General features: G+C 50.4%; 1 protein-coding gene across 3 annotated transcripts in view; it reads left to right on the top strand.

Moving 5' to 3' along the window:
* Window positions 1-22,566, top strand: part of MPPED1 (metallophosphoesterase domain containing 1) — a 71,568-nt gene that overhangs the window by 16,029 nt on the left and 32,973 nt on the right. For all 3 annotated transcript variants that reach the window (XM_053585234.1, XM_053585236.1, XM_053585233.1), the window contains one exon: window positions 2,834-3,015. In XM_053585234.1, coding sequence (XP_053441209.1) covers window positions 2,834-3,015 — 182 coding nt within the window. The remainder of the gene's footprint in view (window positions 1-2,833; window positions 3,016-22,566) is intronic.

Below are 22,566 nucleotides of genomic sequence, written 5' to 3'. Positions count from 1 at the left end.
CGCCCCTCTGAAGACCCTCTGAGCACTCAGGGAGTTCTGGGTCCTTGGAGAATGTCGTGGAGTGGGCTGGGAGTGCACACAGACCTGGAATCCCACTTTGTTCCTTGTCCTCAGCCCTCACACCCGTGCCAGGCCCGCGTGCTGACCCCTCTCTATAGATGAGGGAGCTGGGTGTAGGCAGCTGGGACTCCTGCTCAGCACCACGGGGTCCCTTCTTATGTCCAGGAGACAGTGGGCTCAGCCTGGAGCCTGGGAGGGGGGCAGGGGCAAAGCAGGAGAGGACCCAACCCCAGGCACCACTCAGCTCTCAGGCCTCACCCTGCCCCTCTCTTCCACTGAGCTAAGGATGCAGAAGCCACTCCCCAGGGTCTTGAGCGTTCCACTCTTCCTCCTGCCTCAAGTCTCTGCACATGCTGTTCCCTGTGCTTCCCCATCTCTTTGCCTTACAAACCCTCATTCCTTTCTCCCATCTCGCCCGGGTGTCACTTCTTCACAGAAGACTTCCCTGGCCCCTCCCAGACCAGCCCCCTCCTGCTGCCCTAGTGGGCTCTGTAGCTGGGATCATGGGCTAAGTCTGCTTTTCTGGAGCCTCTATTTCCTCTCCTGTAAAGTCGGGCTACCCATAGTGCCTTGCTTATGTGGTCACTGTGAGGGTGCAGAGAGCAAAGGCCTGTAATGTGCTGAGTACATCACAGCGCTCTCTGGAGTGGGGACCGTGGAACCGTGATTGTTGTTGTTATTTTAAAGTTGAGCATTTGTTGCAATCCAAATAGCTGGAGGACTGTGTAGGGAAATGAGTCTATTTTTTTCTCTGGGGATTGCTAGGTTTGCATCTGCACCGTTCTCCAGGAGCCTCAGGGTGTAGGGAAATGGGAGCAGAGTTAATTAAAGTGCTCTGGCTCCACAGTAGGCCCGGCCCGAGGGTCCTCACTGTTTCTGGCTGGCCGGTGATGGCAGGAGTGGTGGCCCACCCAGAGCTTCTTGGCAAGGTAGGGCTCTCTGGAGGACTGATTATTGGAAGCAGCTCTGTATCTCCCTTCTTTGTCTCTGTGGCTTGGTCTTTGTCACCTTGTGGCATCTTTAAAACCTGAGAGAGACATAGACAAAATGAACGAGTGAATTTGATTGGCTCACTCATGTTCCTGAGCCCAGTAGTGATTGGCTGCCCTTGGTCCAATCATCTGGGGAGGCAGGGAGTACAGGTGGAGTCAAGGCTTCTGGACTGTCTTTCTTGGGTGTTGGAGACCCGGAGGACAGAGCATTGGAAGGGAGATTTCAGCTTTCAGACCAGCCCAGGTACTGCCTCTTGTCTGTAGAGGTGGCTGTATTGTCCGGCCAAGTCTGCTTCCACCGTTAGCCTGTGGCTAGCACACAGTAGGCTTTTAAGATGTGCTGTGCTGAGTGAACAAGAGGATGAATGCATGAGTGGAGAGAGAAGAGCTCCTAGCACCCTCTTGATTGGTCATCACCAGACTCAGTTGGGGGATTTCCCTCTCCTCCCTGTCCTGCCCCACCCAGACCTGCTGGGACTGTTGGTTGGCTTAACAAGTCCCAGAAGGGAACCAAGGGTACTCCCGATGCGGGAGAGGCTGGCTCAGCGTCTCCGACGTGGATGGAGTGTGCTGATGCTCCCTGCACATTAGCATGCTGAACCCACGTCTCTTGCAAGGTGTTAATTAAATTTCTTCGAAGTATATTGTCTGAAAAAAAAAAAGGATAATTAGAAAGATGTCTTTAAAAGTATTTATGTAACTGATATGGTACCGCTTTTGGTTTGCCGCATAATTAGATTTAAACACAACTCCTTGAGCGGCATACTTATTTGGAGAGAGCTGCTTGTTGAAATGTCATCGAGTTGTTTTTAAGAGTTTTGAGCCTGGCAAAATCATTCAGCCAGGGAGGCAGTGTGGAGTGGAGGGAGCACTGGACTGGGAGCCTCAGGCCTGGCGCTGGAGTCTCAGCTCACGTCCTCCGCCCCGCTGGGCCTCAGTGTCTTCATCTGTCACGTGGTGGGCTCAGGAGGAACAAGAATCTACATTTGTGCCATGTTCTAAAATTTTCTGTGTATTTTTGTTTGGTGAATTAGCACCATTTCACAGATACACTACGTACAAGCCAGGCCGTGCAAACCTTGGTCTTTTGATTCTAGGAGCGTTTTCCTACACAATCTTGGAGGGCCTTTGGTCTAAGGATGACCAGACTTTACTCATAGTTTTGAGAAGGTGCCTTTATTTCACATGTTCTCATGACATTCCCCATCCCACGCTTCTCTGATCGGATGGCACATGTGCTCCGCACAGTACTGGGGGTCAGTTCTGACCATGCTCAGTGGGGCTAATAGCTCCCCCAAGGGGTGAAAACTGGTTCAAAGGTGGAAAATAATCTTGCTCTTATGTCTAAAGCATAGATGAGTACACAGTGCAGAAACAAAGAGCGTATCCATGGCGTTCAAACTTCCCAGGAGGAGGGCGAGTAGGAACAGACATCAAAAAGGATCCCTCTGCGGGGCAAAAAGGAACGAGAGGCTGGGAAGTGCAGCTGTGACTGGGTGGGCTGCCTGTCATCACAGTAGCCAGGCCCTCACTACCAGCCCTTCTGTCCCTCTCCTTTAACCCCCACAGCAGCCTGCTGAGGTTCCCGTTTTACAGTGGGGGAAACTGAGGCTTGGGAGCCATAAATGTTTTGCTTGGCCAGCAAGGGGGAGAGTCAGGATTCAGGCCCAGGCAGAAGCTGGGTGCCCAGCCCGTGGTCTGGGCTGGATCTGATGGAGCTGGTGGGGCCACGAGCTGCAGCTTCTGTGGCCCGTGACTTGCGCTGTCTTCTCTCACCCCAGGGTAGACCCGGTGCCTCACGATGCCCCCAAGCCTCCTGGCTACACCCGCTTTGTCTGTGTCTCTGACACCCACTCGAGGACAGACCCCATCCAGATGCCCTATGGTGACGTGCTGATCCACGCTGGGGACTTCACTGAGCTGGGGCTCCCAAGTGAAGTGAAGAAGTTCAACGAGTGGCTGGGTAGGTCCCCCCTTGCCCCGGGTGGGCTGGGTGTGCTGAGTGGGGCCTGGGCTCCTGCCAGCTCTGGAGGCTGCCCTCTGCCTGGCTGCCCAGGCCCCTCCTTGGGTTTTGTCTGTTTTTCTTCCCTGTCCCTTTCTCCCCCGTCCTCCTCTGGCCTCTCTCATCCCAGCACCTGTCTTGCTTGTGATGCTCCATTTTTTCTGTGGGTTTTTGGCTTGGGAGGCCCCTCCCAAAGGGAGTTTGTTCACTTCTGCTTTTGTCTGCTTGTGTGTCCCTCTCCCAGGGCCCAGCACAGGTAGGTGCTCAGCCAATAATTGACGAATGAGTGAATGGCTGAGAATGGGATGCTGGGTAGGTCCTCAGCTGGTACAGACCAGCTCAGTCACCCACCACCTTCAAGACGGTTTCCCCAGTGAGGAGTTGCACCAGCCTAAGCGGCCCCTGGTGGGGCCCACGGGACAAGATGTGGACTCCTCCCGCAGGCAGCTGCTGGTACAGGCAGCAGAGCACGTTCCCACGCAGAGCACCATGGCTGTGATGATTTACAAGCACATCCCCAGGGTTTTGTCTTTGTGTTTTTTTCCCAAAATAAGAAATAAATAAACCTGGGAGGGCTTCTGGGAAGTCACTTGCCTTGGAATCCAGAGAAACCTCACAGTGAGGGTGTTTCTGTCCCTGCCTGGGAAGACAGATGGATGGCCCTGCCAGGCCGGCGCCCAGGCCTGCTGTCATGGAGGCGTGGGTGCAGGGCTGGCTCACCTCGGTATGTGGCCCCATGTGGCTGCCAGACGGTCTTTTCCACCTCCCCAGGGATGTCCCGCTGTGCACTTGGCTGAGAGCCTTTGGAGCAGAGGGCTGGGAGTGGGGCAGGGCTGTGTGGCCAGCCAGAGGCCTGGCTCTGCCAGGAGAGACAAATATTTACAAGCAAGGTCTTCCCTTCTGCTTGGCAGGCTGAGGGCTTTAAGTGCGTAGTATTGATTTTTCAAACAGGAAATTTTAATCAAGGGCCCTGTTTGGCTGAAAAAGTGAAGGCCAGTGGGTGAGGGCTCCTTCAGGGCCTGGCCCAGGCTTCTCACCCAGCCCACGCTGCCTCCAGTTCTGGGCTGCCTCCAAGAAGGGGACCTTTTGTCGAGGAAGGCGTCTAATCCCATCTGCTGTGGGTCTCAAAAGACATGGGGCCCCACTTGGCTGAGTAAAGAGGCTGTTTGAAAGGCAGAGCTCAGTATCACTGTGGGCTGTGCACCTACTATGTGCTACGTGCAGGGTGGCAGGCTCTTTGCCACCTCTGTCTTGTTGAATTTAGGATCAGCGGTTTGAGGTGGATACCACTTGCATCCCCTTTGATGGAGGACGATTGAGGTTCTGCAGGGTGGGGACTGTCTCTGATGTGCAGCCTGGCCTACGATGTGCCCTGTTAAAGTGGAGGGAGTGAATGAACTGGGCCACTGCATGGGCAGTGGGTGTGGGCACAAAGGCTGGGCTCAGCAAGCAGGGACTGACCATGGCTTTTTCTAGGGCAGGGGAAGGCTTCTCAGAGAAGCTGACTTTGGGCCTGGACTTGACAGAGGAGTTGGGAATTCGCATGGGGAAGGGGGAAGTTTCAGGCTGGGAATGGCTCAAGCCAAGGCATGCTGGGGAGCACTTGTGGCTGGAGCAGGGAGTCTGGAGGATGTGCTGGTGATGGGGTAGAAAGAAGGGTGGGGTGTGGCCATGACTCTGCAGCTGAGGGGGCTCAGCACAGTGAGATGGGCACTTGAGAAAGATCTCTCTACCTGCCGTTTACTAGAAGTGAGAACCGGTGCTGTGGGAATTTGCAGGAGGCCTTCTTCATAACTTGTATCTGTTGTTGGGTTGATTTTTTATTTGCCTGGGTTATGATGGGAGGAAGTGTGGACTTACAAAGGGGTCTGCCTTTTACAAAAGTTCTGTTCCTCTGACCTTCGTTTGCTGCCTTGAAGTCTTTGCAGGGCCCTCCCTCAAGTGGGGGTGGGCTTCAGACTGCAGTGTGAGGAGCTGCTCTGCCCTCAAGTAAGCACCCAGGAATTTGCACACGAGTGAGAGTGTCAATGTGAGTTAATTTATAGAAGTCCATTTGCGTCTAGCTTCTTAGGAACTCTCCTGCTGCACAGACTCACCTCCCTGGACTGGTGGTCAGATCCCCAGGGTTCGGTGACCATGACCAAGAGATGGACCATATACTCATCAGGTGCACCTTGCTAGGAGCATTTTATATAGACCTAGTGTTTGCTGAGTGTTTATTTTGTGCTGGGTGCTGTTCCGTGCCCCTCGAGTGTATTATTAATGCGTTGAATCCTCCTGACAATGGAATGAGACAGGAGGTATTATTATTCCCATTCTATACAGGAGAAAACGAAGACCCTGTGAAGTGAAGTAACTTGCCCAAGGTCACATAGCTCATTTGTGACAGAACTGGGATTCCAACCCAGGTGGTTGGACTCCAGAGCAAAGCTCTGAGCATCTTCTGTGTGTTGTCTGTTCTTACGATGTGACCTTCCTGATTGGAAGTAAGGGCTACCTCTCTGTGCCTCCATGGCCTATTTTAAGTGGGGACAGCCAGGCTCCATGCCTCCCCTCCCTCCAGAGGTTGTTTGGAGGCTCTCTTGGGATGGAGGAAATAATCAAGTTTTATAAACTGTGAAGTGCTGCAAAAATGTCCTTCTTTCCCCCACGAGCTGACAGATCCAAGCTGCCCTGGGTAGGGGTGGGCGTGCTGAGATGATCCCATAGCAGGAGAGCATTAGACAGGAGCCTTGAGGCTGCGTCAGCAGGGAAGGTGGAACAGCCCCTGTTGGCGTGTATAGAGTTTCAGAGAAAGGTTGGTGTGTCTTTTCAGCTATCCACAGTACCCTGCTCCCCCGACACACAGAGAGAAAAAAGACTGGAAAGAAATATTCACTTGTCCATTTTGTACACCTCACTGGGTGCCCAGGCATGTCCCCAGCCCTGGGTGACAGTAGAGATGCAAATGCAAGGGCCCCACTCAGTCTGAAGAGGGGACAGTGGGTCAGTGGGTACAGAGACAAGAGGACAGTTAGAACGACAGAGTCTGCCATGGACCGACCCTGGGTGTACACAGAAGGCCTCCCTGAGGAGGTGGCATTGGCTGGGCCAGGCCTGAGGTGAGATGAGGTGAGATCCTTCCTTCAGGTGGATCTCAGGGAGGAGCTGTTCTAGGCAGAGGATACAGGGTGGCAGAGGCCCTGGGGTGGGCGCAGAGGGGTGTTGAGTAAGGAGACCTTGAGCAGGGAAGGCAGTGACTGGTTTGCACAGGCCCTGTGGCAAGGGAGTTTAGAGCTGATTGTAAGTTCAAGGGGCAGCTTTGGGAAGGGTTTTCTTTTTTGGGGGGTCGGGGGGTGAACCTTTTAAAATGTTTTTGGAGGCCATTGTGGATTGTAGAGTCAGAGTGGATGCAGTGAGGGTAAAGGCTCTAGAATGTTCCAGAATTGATGATCTTGGGATCATGGGGTATTACTTTCTTTACAGAGCATGCTCTCTCTCTCTCTCTCTCTTGCTCTCTCTGATTTTCCACTGGGGGTGTGTTCTGCTAGTATCAAATAAAAGCAACACTCATTTTTAAAGAAATGTTAGCTTCTTGGCCTCTGGTGTCTGCAAAGTGTGTCTGTCAGGGGGCAGTGTCAGCTTCAGATCAGTGCTGGCATTGTCCAGCCACTCAGTGGACTCCATGAGCCCCTCCTCCCAGCCAGTTGGGTCTGGCCTCCCTCCCAGCCCCAATAGCCCAGCCCCTTCTCCAGACGAGAAAGTCACAGATTTGAAATGCACCACCAGCTTCTTCACTGTTCATTGATCTCATAGAGAACATTTAAAACCATATTCCAGGGGCCACCTCCAGAGAGACAAGAGGAGGTTTAAAAAAATAACGAAGACCCACCATGTAAGACAAGATGGGCTCCTAACTGGGGCTGGGTGCGGCTGTATTCCTGCTGACTCTTAACTTGCTGTGGGGTCACGGCCCTCAGCTTGGCTGTAAGTGGTACCTACCTCTTGCCCATTTGCAGGCCTGTCCATTGGAGAGGGCCAGGCTAGGGTGACAGGGATCCTCTGAGCAGACTCTCTTTCCCTTTGGCCATTAATATCCCAAATGTATGCATGAAATATGAATAGCTGCTTGATTTGTAAATATCCCAGCTAAAAAAGCAGCAAAGAAATTGCCAAGGGTGTGTTCTCCAGCTGTAAAGAGAGAAAGGAAAAGTGCAACTTGCTGAAAATGGCAAAGCATGTACCGACAGCTCTTCGATGCTCCCAGCTAACAGCGTGAGGGTCAACAGCAGCCTGGAGCTCCGGGGTGCAATCATCTGAGCCTGTGCAGGGCTGAGGGCTGCAGCATGAAGGTCAGGGCTCCTGCCCGGAGGCCAAACAGATCTGTCTTCAACCCTGTTTCTTCTTTGTCTTCGCTGTGTGACCTTAGCGCAGTGGCTCAACCTCTTTGTGCCCCATCTGTAAAAAGGGGAGAATTATTTACTTACCCTGGAGGGTTGAGAGAGGACTGAAGAATAACATTCCCATGCAGCATTAGCCCCGTCCAGGCGCAGGGGGAATCCTTGGTGGGTGGCAGCTGCTGCTGTGAACACCTGCCTCTCCCTGGTCTGCCCCACACAAGGCAAACAGGCTCATCAATCCCTTGGTTTCAGCCACACAGGCCCCCTGCACTTGACACTTGGGGAAAGAACAAGCCCCTCCTCCACTGCGCGGGGCTCATGCTCCACTTGCTCCCCTGGCTCTACACTGGGACTGCTCTTCCTTCTCCTCCCCTGGCACTCCCTCAATGCTGCCCTGTCCCACACTGCTGGGCAGAATGGGCCCCTCCTTCCTCTGCACACCCAGAGCTCACTTTGTGGCAGGGAGTCCTCTGTGTCTCTCCACCTAGACTATCTGCCCCTGGAAGGCAGGGTCAAGGCCTCTGACCCAGCTCTGGACAGAGGGGCAGGCAGCAGTGAGTGGTCATTGTCACCCCAGCAGGGCAGGCATGACTGAGTGCCACTGGATGGAACAGCAGCAATGGAGACTCAAGGGGGCAAGGCTGTGATGCAGACCAGGGCAAACCAACTGTTGCCATTTGGAACTTGAACAGCCATCTGAGATGGCTCAGGAAGTGTAGGCTGGGTTAGGGGCTTAAGGATGAGGCTTGAAGGTGTCTGGACCTGATAAGGGGGCCAGGTATTCAGGTGGGCCTGTGTGACCCCTGGGTGGGGGGTTCAGGGGTGCTGAGGGCAGGAGGGAAGGCTGAGCACCCAGCAGCACCTTCCTCCCAGGATGCCGGCTGCAGAAGCAGCAACTGACCCTGGGGCCCTGATGCCACCCACATCTTCCCTGAGGCAAGAATGTGAGGCTCAAATTCTGCTGCTTTGAGTGACAGCCAGGCCTGCAAGAACTGTCAGTTCATGGGCTGGGATTTGCAAGATGCCTCTGTGTGACTGGCAGGTGCCGGGCTGGCCTCCCCACCACCCAGACATGCGGAGACTGTGATCTCTGTGGCTTTTGCTGCCATGCCCCCAGCTCCCATGGCCTCGGGACCCTGCATTCCCCGCAGGAAGGACCACTGGGAGGCCGTAGGTGGCTCTGTATGTGCCCGCTTCTGGCCTTTTCTCTGTGGCGTCTAATGCTGGACGCTGCCTCGTCTGATGTGGTTCTCCTTCCCCAGTGTCCATGCTGCCTGCTTTCTGGGCCCTTTCTCCATCTCCTTTTGTTCTTAATTCTCCTGTCCACTCAAAGTGGTTCCTTCTAAGGTCCACCTTTGGGCCTCTAACCACCTTCTTTCTAGAGCAGTGGTTCTCAACCTGTAGGTTGCAACCCCTTAGGGGATCGATCGACCTTTCACAGGGGTTGCCTGAGACCATCCTGCATATCAGATATTTACATTACAATTCATAATCATAGCAAAATTACAGTTATGAAGTAGCAACAAAAATAATTTCATGGTTGGGGATCACCACAACATGAACTGTATTAATGGGTTGTGGCATTAAGAAAGTTGAAAACCACTGTTCTAGAGGATAACCACTCTGACCCCCAGCTCTCACTTCTGCCTACACCTGTAGGACACCTCCGTCTTTCTCCTTGAGATCCAGGGTGCATTGTTCAGTCGTCTTAAGAAAGCACCTCCCCTGGTGTCTGCCAGGATCTCAGACTTGTTCTGTCCCAAACCGAACTCCCAAACCTCTGACTCCTTCCCACAGGCTACTTGGTACAGTTTGCACCACCCACACAGTGGTGTCTGGGACCCCCGAAGCAGAGCTCCTGGGCCCTCTCTCCCTTCTCTTGGGTCTGTCCTGCCCACTGTCCCCTCTGCCCACTTGTGTCACCTGCTGAGCTGCTGGGGCACTCTGTGGGCCAGCCTGCTGGGCCCCCAGTCCTGCTACAGAGTCCCTCCTCCTGTGAGCCCCTCCCAAGCAGAGACCATGGCCCAGCCAGCCAGGGTTTCTAGAGCCCAGCCTGGCACTGAGGGGAGCTTGCTGGGCGTTGGCGAGAGAGCTAGTTAATTAAGCCCCACTACCCTGAGCAGAATCAGGCAGGGAGGAAGATGAGGCCTGGTAATAGAGTATTTAGAAGTTATAATTAACTTTGTTCTGGTGCCCCGGCATAAGATGATATATAAGACAATATAAAAGGGGTCCAAGGATTTAGTTAAATAGAGCTAGGTCTTTTTGCAAGTAAACCCTTAATTAAAATCTGCGAGGGAAGACGGGAGAGAAAGGGAGATAGAGGACGCATTTCAAGGCGGCTCACTGGCTCTTCCCTCATCTGCCAGTGTGCAGAGGGCCAGTGGGAAGCGGGGGTTTGACCAGAAATGGGCAGCACGTGGTGTGTGCCCCGCTTCATGGTCCAGTTCAAGGCCGTAGGGGCTCAGGAAGGAGTGGGTGGGGCTTCACCCTCCCTGGCAGGGGCAGGAGGCTGCTCACAGGTACAGAAATTAAGTTTATTTGTAGGAAAAAGTCTTTTTCAGAAGCAGCTGCAGGTTGACTCCCATACACCCGCCCCCCTCCGAAGGTGCCTGTCCCCTTCAGGCTGCTCCCTGGCTTCCTCTCTTTTTGGGGGGAAAACTAACCTCAGATGATGATGGGGGATTCAAGGTTCTCTGTCCCCAGCAGTGTGTAGGTCCCTGCTTTTGTCTCAGCCCTTCAATATTTTTCCTTCCCTCTTCCCTCTCCCCGTGAGCAGCGCACACGTGCTACCCTCTCTTCTCCTCCCTCCTAACGAGTGGCACATGTGTGCCTGCGCGGAGTCCCTGCTTCTCACCTGTGTGCCTGGCAAGCTTGTCCTGCCTGTACGACCTCACACTCCCTCACTTTCCTGACTTAAGCTATGGAAGATCTGGGCACATGGCCTCCCCTGCTGACTACTGCTGGGGAATGTTCCAGGGAGTGGGTGGGCGTCCCTGGTTTTGTAGATCAGGCCCTACCTGAGTGAGTGGCCCTGCCTGGGGCAGGATGGGACACACCTCCAGAAAGCATGTCCCTGGTACCACCAGCTGGATCCTCCAGGGAGGCAGACCCATTCCACTCCCCTACCCCAAATGGCTAGGCAGGTGGGGTGGGTGGAGGTGGGACAGCTGTTTTCCTGGGAATGGCTGCAATGCTGGGGCTGCCAGCAGCTTCAGGCCAGGTGGGCAGGTGCAGTCCTAGACCTCACGCTGACTGTCAGGCATGCAGCCTCTCTCAGTGCGGGGCATGAAGCACTTGAGGTCAGGGGCTCTGGGCCTACTTCCTTTTCTGCCCCTTACTGGCCAGTGATGTCTCTTCTTCCCCGCCAGGAGTCCACTTCATTCAGATGAGACCACGTGTGGACCATGTGTTAACTCAGCCCCTTTCCTGGCACTCAGGCCTCAGCCCTCAGGGTTAGGAGATTATCTGCCTCCCCCTGTAGGCTGTGACTTCTGGAGGCCGGCCATGGGGTCTTCACTCAGATGGTGTCTGTTTGGGGGTCTGTGACATTCACTGGTTTGGTGCTGGAGATTGACTGATGATGGTGCAGAGGGATCCTGCCCTCGCCGGCCTGAGGGCCAATACAGAGACAGATGGTAGGTAGTAAGCAAAGTAGGTGGGCAAGATCATTTGGGATGATCAGACCAATGAGTCAGATCAATGGATAGGGCAAGGTGATAGTGACTGGCTGGGAAGTGCCCTCTGCAGAGGCCTGCAGTGGAGGCCAGCCTGGGGCATGCCGGGGCTCGGGCATGGATTTTATTCCCACTGGGGCAACAGGGACTGATTCAGTGTTTCCAAGGACCCTCTAGCTTCTCTGTGGAATGTGGTTGCAGCAGGCAGGAGAGGAGGCTGGCCCCCAGGGAATGCTGGTGCAGACATAGCTAGGACTGGGTAGCTAGAACTGGACCTGCAGATGGCCCAGGGCAGAACACAGTGGGTGTTTGGCTCCAGTTTGAGGTGAGATTTGCAGACTCTCTCATGGGAGGTATGTGGTGAGGGAGGTGCTGGACATGGTGACCACAGGACCCAGCAGTCTGGCGTGGGGTAAGCCTTCAACAGATACTTGTTAAGGGTATGGGAAGAGGAAAGACACATTTTGTGATGGGGTCACTTCAATCCAAAAAAATCCAACGAGCTATTTTTTTTTTAAAGAGCAAATAATTATCTTCCCTGAATTAACAGTAGACTTAAAATGGATTCAGTTCATTTGCTCACTAGTTGGATACAATGGCCTGATTCAGACATTCCTAGAAACGTATTATTCTTGCTGATACTTAAGATTGAATATTTTTAAAATGTGATTTTTAAAATTCTGGGCCCTCATGTCATCTCTGGCACTCTGACGGAAGCCGGTCCATGTTGAGGGAGTTTGGGCTGCGTGAAGTCAGGTCACGGCAGCCAACGTGACCGAGACACGGACTGGCTGCCCAGAGCACGAGGTCGGCGCTCAGAGAGAAAACGCTTGCTTCCTGAGGCAGAGCTCTGGTATTCATTTGGAAATTAATTTTCTATATTCTTTATCAAAAAAGTCTCTCACAAAGCCGAACTATATTTTAGTAGATAAAAGGGAGAAAATTAACTTCTAATAAAGATGAAAAATCTAGAATTCTAGTTGTAGTCAAGTGAATTTGGCCAGCTGTAATTACAGTATTTTCATGTTAATGTATAAACCCCTTGAAAGGTGTGCTTAAGTGCTAATTATCTATTTACAACAAAATGGCTTTGGAACCAAGATGAGACCCTCTGGGGTGTGTGTGTGTGTTTAAGCATGGTCTGCAGTGGTGTTTTTTCTTTTTTTAAATTTTCTTGCTTATTTTTTATTTTTACTTCTTTGCTTTTTTTTTTCTCTGAGATAGAGTCCCACCCTATGCCTTGAGCAGAGTGCAATGGCGTCATAGCTCATTGCAACCTTGGACTCGGGCTGTGGGTATCCTGCTGCCTCAACCTCCAGAAGAAGCAGCTGGGATAACAGGTGCTGGCTATGGTGCCTCGCTGGGTTTTTTAATTTTTAATTTAATTTAATTAATTAATTTTTTTGCAGTTTTTTGGCCAGGACTGGGTTTGAACCCGTCACCTCTGGTATATGGAGCTGGCGCCCTACTTCTTTGAGCCATAGGCACCGCCCAGTTTATTTATTTTTTTAGGAGTCAGGGTCTCACTCTTGCTCAGGCAAGTCTCTAACTCCTGAGGTCCAGCAATTCTCCCTCCTCAGCCTCCCACAGTGCTGGGATTACATGTGTGAGCCACCACACCGGCTTCTTTTTTCTTTGTAAAGACCATCATCCTAAATACCTTTGCTTTAAACTGAAAACAAAATTGTTTTTGAGATAGGGTCTTGCTGTGTTGCCACTGCTACAGTGCAGTGGTGTCATCATAGCTCTCAGCTCAGTGTGACCTCAAACTTCTGGGCTCCCGTGGTCATCCTGCCTCAACCTCCTGAGAAGTTGGGAGAAGTGTGAGCCGGCTAATTTTTCTACTATTTTTTGGTAGAGTTATTTTTTGTAGAGTTGGCAGTCTCACTTTTCCTCAGGCTGGTCTCAAACTCCTGGCCTCAAGCAATCCTCCCACCTCAGTCTCCCAAAGTGCTGGGATTACAGGTGTGAGCCACCATGACTGGCTGAAAAACTTTAAGGGTTTAAACAAGTCAGTGACACATTTTTCTGAGAGGACTGGGCTTTCTGAAAGTTCCCATATAGTTTTTATTTGGGTGTTTTGCTTACTTACTAATATCCCCTTTGTGTCAAAAGGTTTGAGAAGGTTTATAAAAATGAAAAGAATAGTAAATGGGTAGAATATTGGTAATAAATTCAAAGCCAAGTTTAAACCAACAGAAAAGAGAAATTAGAGTAGTTCAGAGGGAGGGGAGGGCCTGGGATTCTTATACCTGCCATGGGCTCTGTGAATGGGAAACTGGGGTCTGAGCTTCCTGGGGAAAGGGAGATGTATTTGGCTAATGCCCTGCTTGCCAAAAGTCAGCCAGCCCCTCTGATTGGCTGTCCCTGATTGCTGAGAGTCATGCCAGACCCTCCGATTGGCTGTCCCTGCAGGGTGTTTGATGTCCATCTCATCCGGCCATGAGTATCTTAAAGGAATAGAGTCATTTCAGTGTGGGAATGACCTCGGCAAAGTTTTTTGTATTTGGATAATAACAAGGAATATTTGTTTAGTGTTTCCCATTACATAAAACATGTCCATTTCTGTCACTCATTTTGTGCTTTCCACCCACCACCCCCGCCTTCTTTTGGATTGATTGAAGGTTCTTTTTTTCCCCTCTACTGGTTTGGAAATTCTCCATTCTTTTTTGATTCATTTAGTAGTTACTTATAAATTTTTAATATGCATATCTGACTTAACTCAATCTAGAATTAATCAACATCTCCTTTCTTCCTTGAAGGAGCACAGAACGTATCTACCTCATCCCATCGTGGTCTTATCTCTGCCGTCTGGTGTACACTTCGAACTCGCTTTTAACCCTCCTCCAAAGACATCATCATCCTTATTCTCTGTTTTCTGATTTGCACTTTATTATTTACTCAAGAGATGTTTACTGAGCAGTTTCTATGTGTCAGACTTGGGGAGGGAGCAGGCTGTAGGGATGAGGTGGTGAAGGAAAACTAGCCTGCTTTTGTGAGTCAGTGGGGACAGGCCGTGGATAAGCAGGGGGCCAGGCTGAGGGGACAGGGAGGGCAGGTAGGCAGGACCTGCCGGGGTGATAGCTGAGCAGAGACCTGGATGGAGTCTGAGGAGCAGCCTGGGCAGAGGCAGCAGTTCTGCTGGGGAGTATTGGTGGCAGATCTGAGGACTGGCCTGTGGCTGGGGTTCCATGGAGTGTCTAAAGAGGTGAGTGAGAGAAGCTGAGGCCAGACAGGGAATGGGACCAGATAGGGGAGCTGGGGCTACTTGGACAAGTGAAGGGTGAGCACAGGTCTTCCAGCTCCTGTGGGCAGGTTGACCAAGGGCTGGAGATCCTAGTCACTCATTCATTCAGTAAGCATTTATGGGGCACCTACTTTGTTCTGCACTCTATGCTAGCTGCTGGAGCTGCAGTGGGCATCAACCAGGCCTCCCACTAAAGAGTCACATAAACAAGAAAAGGGTGTGACACAGTGGAGACAGAGCAGGGTGAAGAGGGGCCAGATGAGACCATGCAGGTTTCAGTAACAGGTCCCAGTTTCTGGCCTGGGGCCAGATGAGACCATGCAGGTTTCAGTAACAGGTCCCAGTTTCTGGCCTGGGGCCAGATGAGACCATGCAGGTTTCAGTAACAGGTCCCCTGCCTCCGGGGTGTGAGGCTGAGGGCAGGTGACTGTCTTGTTCCACAGAAGCTGGTGGCTGTGTGGATGAGTGGCGTGGCTCTGCCAAGGTTCCTGTGTGAGCCTTCCTTTTCATCCTCAAGTACATCTTCATTCCTTAGCTCTTGCTGGAGGCTGTGGAACTGTGGGGAGGAAGAGCTGGGGGCTGTGATTGCCGCTTTTCTTCTTTACTTTTTTCACAAACACAGAGAGATTGTGTTTGGATATGAAAGAAACTCGTAGGTTTTTAAAAATGTGATTTTCATACTGGATTTTATTGCAGAGTAAGGATAATGAACAGGCCAGAAAATCCTGGCCAGCAGAGATTAAACTATTCTGTCCTTGCATGCATATAAATTTCTGGAATGTCTGGAAGAGTCCACCTTTTGCTGTCTGTACAACCTTCTCTGTCCACCTCCGGCACCTAGAGGGAGCGTGCCTGTCCTCAGAGCTCTGTGACTCCTTTGATTTGGAGAATGTGAATCCAGCAGGGCCACGGGTGCTCATGCAGAGCCGCCCCCTCTCCAGAGCTGTCTCCTCTTCTGGTCTCTCACTGAAGCCCACCACCAGCTCTTCTCAGACTTCAGCACCCAAGAATCCCCTGGGGAGGGAGATCTTGTTAAAGTCCGGATCTCTGGAGGGCATGAAATTTTGCATTATTAATGAGCACCCAAGGGATGCCCCTTTTGTTCTTCTGGGACCACACTTTGAGGAGCAGGGTCCTAGGCCAGTCCTGTCCAGAGAATGTCCTGAGATGGTTGAAATGCTGTACCTACATTGTCCAGTATGGTAGCCACTAGTTTCATGTGGGTATCGAGCACTTGAAATGTAATGTGACTGAGAAACTTGACTTTTGTATTTTATTCATTGTGATAAATTCGAAATTAAATAGCCACAGGGAGTTCTTGATTACCGTATGGACAGCACAGCCAGACAACCCCGCAGGTGTCTGCTATTACTGGTACTGCTTTACAGATGAAGAAATTGGCCTCTGAGAGGTGCAGAGCCTGCCCAACATCATACAGCAAATAAAAATGGAGTCAAGATTGTAACACAAGGTCTATGTTCTTTTTAAAAATTTTATTATTTTTTTTAATACGGAAGGAGACCTTTTTTAACAGAGGAACTACCCTTGTGTATCTGTGAAATCCCAGGCAGCCCCTTTTATTAGCAAATTCCTCCTTTCTAAATGAGTTTGATATTTGTGGTCAGGAGTAATGTTTTATAGCATTAGGTCCAGCTGAACAAAGTCCGGTTTGAGCTGCTGGTCGAGTATGAGAATTTCCAACATCCTACATTTCATATTCGAAAAACATATTTTGCTACAAAACCTCCCATCCAAGTCACATGGGGCTGAACAGCAGCAATGACTTCTGGACAGCACCTCACAGCCTCCTGGCATTTTTGCAGTGTTTTCTCACTTCTCCCTCCCCACAAACATCCTGCGTCCTGAGTATTGTCCCCACTTTTCAGATGGGGAGACTGAGGTCCAGTGCCAGGCCGTGGTTCCCAGGAGGTCACACATCTTGATGGCCCTGTGCATGGCTATATCTTCAGCACCATGGACAGCTCCCCACCCCAGCAGGCAGGGCAGTCATTGGCTAAATGACGCAGGGCAATGCGCGTGACACCTTACCCCATAGGCCTTCATCCCAAGTGTAGGCACTGGAGTCCCTTTGTGGACTGTGGCTATGCCAGGCTTCTGCCTGAATTGGCCCCTGACTTGCTCCATCCTCATGCCCTGGACCCCCTCCCACCCCCCAGCCAGTGGGCAGCGGCCCTTGAGGGTCACACATGGGTTGGGACATGGTTAATAGCCCAGACTTTTGATTGAAACCAGACCTGGGCCACCCTGCTTTCTAGATGTGTGGCCCTGGACAAGTGACCTATCCTCTCTGGACCGTGGCTTTCTCATTTGCAAAATGGAGGAATTAGGGATATTTCTCATAGGGCCTTTTAAGGGCTGAGCGAGATAATGCAAGTGAAGTGGACGTGCAGGGCTGGCACAGGCCCACATTTGAGAAGTGGAGACAGTCCATGAAGCTGGGACTGTAGTGAGGGGTGTGGGTAGTCGGGGAGTGAGGCTGCAGGGTGGGCACGTGGGTCAGGCCCAGCCAGGTGGCAGAGCGTTTGCAGAGCCTTGGGGGCTTCCCAGGGTCCCAGCAACTACTCTAGAGAGGGGTCCACAGGGCACAGGCTCCCCACCCTGTCTTGATGGAACCAGCCATGTTCTGTTCAGGTGTGTCAGGCATCCAGGGAAGGCCTTATTAGAAGCTGCTCTGAAAACAGGTCCCTGGAATATTTGGGACAAAGGAACCTAAACACAGGCCTCCCTCCCTCCCACTCAGTGTTCCCTGTAACCTGGGGTCCCCTGGAGTCTCCGCACATCACAGGAGTTGTCTGGGTTTCAGAGGGAGTCATGTTATATCCACGGTCCTGGGCTGGTTCAGTTCCTGAAATGAGTCAGGGGCCAGTAGAAAGGCAGGCTCCCTCCCCAGCCCTGCTTGACCACATGCCTGGCCGGGAGCCTAGGGAAAGTCATTAGTCCTTTGTACCTCAGTGTCTTCATGTACAAAACGGGGCCATACATTTGCTTTGTGGGGCTGTCGTGAAGATGGAATAAAACACTGCAGTTGGGGGCCTGTTAAAGCATGTGGGTCCAGAGAGACCCCTAGGGGTTCAGAGCCCGGCTTCATTCTTCCCAGCTATCTGGCCTTGGGCGTGATATGTCCCATCTCTAGACCTCAATTTTCTAATCTGTAAGAGGGGCTGATGTTGGGAGAGCTGAGGGAGGCAGTGGGTGGTCTGGGCTCATCACAGAGCAGCATCAGGACGAGCACAGTAATAAGTTAGGGTTAGGGCTGATGCGGTGCTGGCTGGCTGGGGCTGCCATAGCAAGGTACCACCGACAGGGGGTTTAACACAACAGAAACTTACCGTCTTGCAGTTCTGGAGGCCAGAAGTTCGGGATCAAGGCATCAGTAAGGTTAGTTTCTTCCGAGGTTTCTCTGCTTGGCTGGCAGATACCGTCTTCTTGCAGAATAAATGCAGCTGTCGCTGTGGCTTGTGAATACATCTGAAGGGCCCAGCACAAAGTAGATGCTCAGTTGATGGCAGCTTTAATTACTATTATTACCATTATCCAAGGAGTCTTTTTTTTTAATTGTACATTTAAAAGTTAGGTTTTAGTTCATTGAAATTTGTTTCAAGAGAAAAGCAGACTTTTACAGTGTATAGGTTTGTTTCCTTGATCTCTCTTAAGAAGGAGAATTTCACACCTTTTGGAGTGTGCTCAATGCAAATGAAGATCTGAGAGCTGGCGGAAGGCCTTGTGAGCTAATTCTGGGCTGCTTTGACAGCCACGATGCTGAAGGGGAAGCGTGGAGCTGACAAAGCCGGGCTTTCTTTGGTAACATCCCAACCTCTCAAAATAGTCACTTTCCAAACTAACATTTGTCATATTGGTGTTTGAGAGACGTTTTTTGTTCATTGATCCAACCATGTATTCCCCCCACCCCCCAATTAAAACTCCTTGGAGGTTCCCTGCAAGATGTCTTGGCTGAGTCTGGACACTTGCCTGGCAGTCAGGGACCCCTGGTGTGATGCCACTGTCCCTGCTCGGCCTGGCTCTGCACCTCCCCTTGATCTGTTCTGGGCTTCTAGGCAGTTGTTGAAAGTTTTCCCACCTCCGTGTCTTTCACGTGTGGGCTGCTCCTCCCTGGTGCCATTCTCCTGCTGCCGTTTGTCCTTGATACAACCTCGGCGGAGCTCTCCCTTACTCCTGGCCAGGGAAAAGAAACAGTGTGGCTCCACAGGACTCTGTGCCACCCACATCACTGGTCCCCAGCTGTCCTGGCAGGGCAGGAACTTTACTAGGGCCAAGGAAGAGGACTGTGGAATAAAGGACCAGACCAACAGAGGTGGCAGGGTGATTGTATTTTAGTGTGTCCTGACATCCAAGATGTTTATCTAGCTTAAAAAACTTGACTCTACGAGGCTGGGTGTGGTGGCTCACGCCTGTAATCCCAGCACTTGGGATCCCCCGAGTTTGAGATCACCTGAGCAAGAGTGAGACCCCATCTCAAAAAAATAACCAGGTGTTGTGGCAGGTGCCTATAATCCCAGCTACTTGGGAGGCTGAGGCAAGAGGATCGCTTGAACCCAAGAGTTTGAGGTTGCTGTGAGCTAAGACACCACGGCACTCCACCAAGGGTGACCAAGTGAGACTGTCTCAAAAAAAAAAAAAAATAGGAACCCTTAGTCTTAGCCATTTCTACTGCAAAGAACATTGTCCTGAGCCATTTTTTTCCCCTCCCTTTAAACGAATTGTCTGTAGCCAGAAGGTACCTGCAAAAGTTTTTGAAAAAATGTTTGCTCGGTAGCACAAGAGCTAAGTGTCTGGCCCTTAGCTGGGCTTTCCATCAGGCCTTTGGTCAAACTCTGGTGACGTCCTTGCTGGGAACTGGCTGGTAAGGTGGAGTCAGGGTGTCCAGAGGCTTCTCAGTGAGAACTTTGGGATTAGGGGGGTGGTGGTATATGGGGCGGGCCTGGACTCTAGAGGGTCCCTTAGTCTCCTCTTCCCTGTCAACCTCACTGACTTCTACAATTCCAGAGCTGTTTCTTCCCGAGATTAGAATGGGTGGCCTCCAGGAGTCTACCATTTCTAAAAACTGCATTTTCTGGCCTCTCAGACTCCATGAAACTATAATTCTGTCTCTTGCAATTCTAGTTGTCTGGGATCCTAGCTCTTCAGATTAGTTTTAAATTTTGGTACAATATACATAACATAACTTCATTAATTGTTTTTAAAGTGTACAGCTCAGTGGCATCCCTGTTCACATCCAAAACCTTCTGATCTTCCCAGACTGAAACTCTGTACCCAGTAAAAGCCAACTCCCCATCCGCTCCCTTGGCACCCACCAATCTACTTTCTGTCCCCATGAATTTGACTACTCTGGGTACCTCACATAGGTGGAATCACACACTGTATTTGTCCTTTGGTGACGGGCTTTTTTCACTGAGCAGAATGTCCTCAAGCGTCATCCATGTGGTAGCAGGTGTCAGAATCTCCTTCCTTTTTAAAGCTGACTAATATTCCACTGGGTCTGGGCGTATATACCAGGCTCTGTTTATCCCTTCATCCATCCAAGGAGATTTGGGTTGTTTCTGCCATTTGGCTAGTGTGAATAATGCTGTTACGGACACAGGTACACAAATATCTTTTTTTTTTGAGACAGAGTCTCACTCTGTCGTCATGATTAGAGTGCTATGGCATCATCATAGCTCATAGCAATCTCAAATTCTTCTGCTTAAGAGATACTCTTGTCTCAGCCTCCCCACTGAGCTTTAGAGATTTAGCCTCCCCACTTCCATGTATCTCTTTTTGCCTATGCTTTAAAAATAATCCTATCACACTTTTTGGTTGAATATTCTCCCCAAGTAGCTGGGACAATAGGCACCTGCCATATCACTCGGCTACTTTTTTTGTTTTTTGTAGAGATGGGGTCTTGCTCTTGCTTAGGCTGATCTTGAATTCCTAAGCTTAGGTGATCCAGAGTGTGAGCCACCTCATTTCCCAGATTTTCTTTTTAATTTTTTTGGCTGGGGTCTTGTTTGCCCCAGCTGGTATTTCCTCCTTGGGAAACTGTGGTGTTAAATAACTGCCACTGATTTTTTTCAGCAAATGTTCTGGAGACAGGGGTTTCTTTGCTGAGCAAGCTCTGAGTCAGCTCAACTGCAGACAAATCCTGTGAATGGGGTTTTACATGTCAAATAGTGACAGTTGTTTATGGATGGGGATTTCTGGGGAGTCCCAGAGCTCTTTTGCCCCCTCCATTGGCTGCTCAGATGCCATTTTCATAACTATGATATTTCTGAGGCTGTGGTTTTCAGGCTGTTACACAGTGCAGGGAGGAAGGAGATGGAACCGGGCAAGTTGGGATGCCTCACAGCTCCACTGGCTTCCTTAAATGTGCTCTTTGGATTGTTGCAAATCTTTCGTTAATTTCCAGAATTCTAAAAGAGTGGATTTTTGACAACTTTTGCCAGGGTTGCCATTGACTTTGTGGAGGAGCGCATGCTCAAAGGTCCTTCCTCTTCTGTCTTAAGAGTGCTTCTCTGTACAGCTTTCTGGTTACAGCAGCCCCAAGATCTTCTCCAAAGTGTTACGTTGCTTAAACTAAAGTCATTGAGAACTCTAATAACAGGACAGACATTGTAGAGACTCGAATATAAGGCAACACTTTTCTTTCTTTCTTTTTAAAGAAATGTTTAATGAAAAACATCTGAGAATATGTGTCTGTGTGGTTGTGATGGAGAGGGAGAAATCATGGGTTTCAGCTTCAGAGGGAGCTGGGTTCAAATTCTCCCTCTCTGCCTATTAATCACGCAGTTATTTAACTTCACAGAGCCCCAGTTTCTTCATCTGCTAAAATGTCCTGCCCATTGTGGGACTATTATGAGGATTAGAAATAGGGCAGGTGACAGTTATGATGTCATTAGTAGCTGTCTGACCTGCCCAGGAGAGGAGCTGCTTAGCCAGATCACCTGCCATTGAACCTGGTGCCCCAAGAATCAGCCTCTATGGGTTTTCTCCCTATTCTATCTGTCCCTTAATCTTCACTGTGCCCCAGTTTTCTTGGGTCCTAGATTTTGAGCAGCAGGCAGAGCTCACTAGAAGTCAGGTTGCCCTAGACAGGGTTAGAAGTGGATGAGAGCACTTGCTCCCTGTGCCTCTCATGTTAGCGTATTATTTGCATTCAGGTAATAATATGTACACTGTAAGCCACAAACAGCTGCAAGGCTTAGGATGAGATAGCAGCTCCTTTCCCAGCATGGCTGACTCCAGAGCTGCTTCTCTCGTGGGCCTCTGTTTCTCTAAGGAAACAAACTGAGGTTGCTGTCTCTTTGCTTTTCAATTTTATACATTAGTTTTAAAGTTCTTACAAGGAAGAATGAAGCTTTAGAGGTTTAGCCTCCCCACTCCCATATACATCTTTTTGCCTATGCTTTAAATATAATCCTATCACACTTTTTGGTTGGGTATTCATTATATGACCTTTTGTTTTCCCTGAAGAGGTAATTACTGTGTTTGCTTGTCATTCTGTGTACCCCTCACAGTTCATCCCTAAGTCTCCTGCAGAGCTTTAAGTGCCCTGTAGCTATGTTGTGGGATGTGCTAGGTTATCTCTCAGCATTTTGGAGGCTTTCCTCCTACGACCTCTGAGCCTTGGTCTTGTTGGGACTGATGGGTGTGTTCAGGCCTGCTCACAGTCATTATCCTGAGATGGTGACCTTCTGTCATCTCCTCTCTTCTGTCTTGGAGCCCCTGGTTCTGAGATCCAATATCCTCCTTTTTTAGTTTACTCCCTCATTTTGATGGAACACACCTCCAAGTAGCTTTCTGAGAAAGACTGCATGAGAGATTAATGTCTGGCAAACTTGCATTTCAGAAAAAGGCTTTACTCTGTCCTTAGTCTTTGTTAATAGTTTGTCTAAGTACTGAATTCTTGGTTGCAAATCATTTTCCCCTCAGAATCTGGAAGGCAGTGTTTCATTTTCTTTTAGCTTCCAGCGTCACTGTGGAAAATTCCACCATCTTAGGGTGTCCTCACTCTTTGAACATGACCTGTTGTGTTTCTGGACAATGTGCCTTAGGTATGGGTCTTTTTCCATTCATTTTTCTGGGCAGTCTTTTAATGGAACAATTTTTCTCCATTAATTCTGGAATATTTTTTCATATTGTTTTGAAATTTGCCTTACGTCTGTTTTCTTTTTTATTTTTGAAACAACTGTGG

The sequence above is a fragment of the Nycticebus coucang genome, chromosome 3 (assembly GCF_027406575.1).
Source record: "Nycticebus coucang isolate mNycCou1 chromosome 3, mNycCou1.pri, whole genome shotgun sequence".
Lineage (NCBI taxonomy): Eukaryota > Metazoa > Chordata > Mammalia > Primates > Lorisidae > Nycticebus > Nycticebus coucang.
This window is presented reverse-complemented; position numbering and strand designations above follow the sequence as displayed.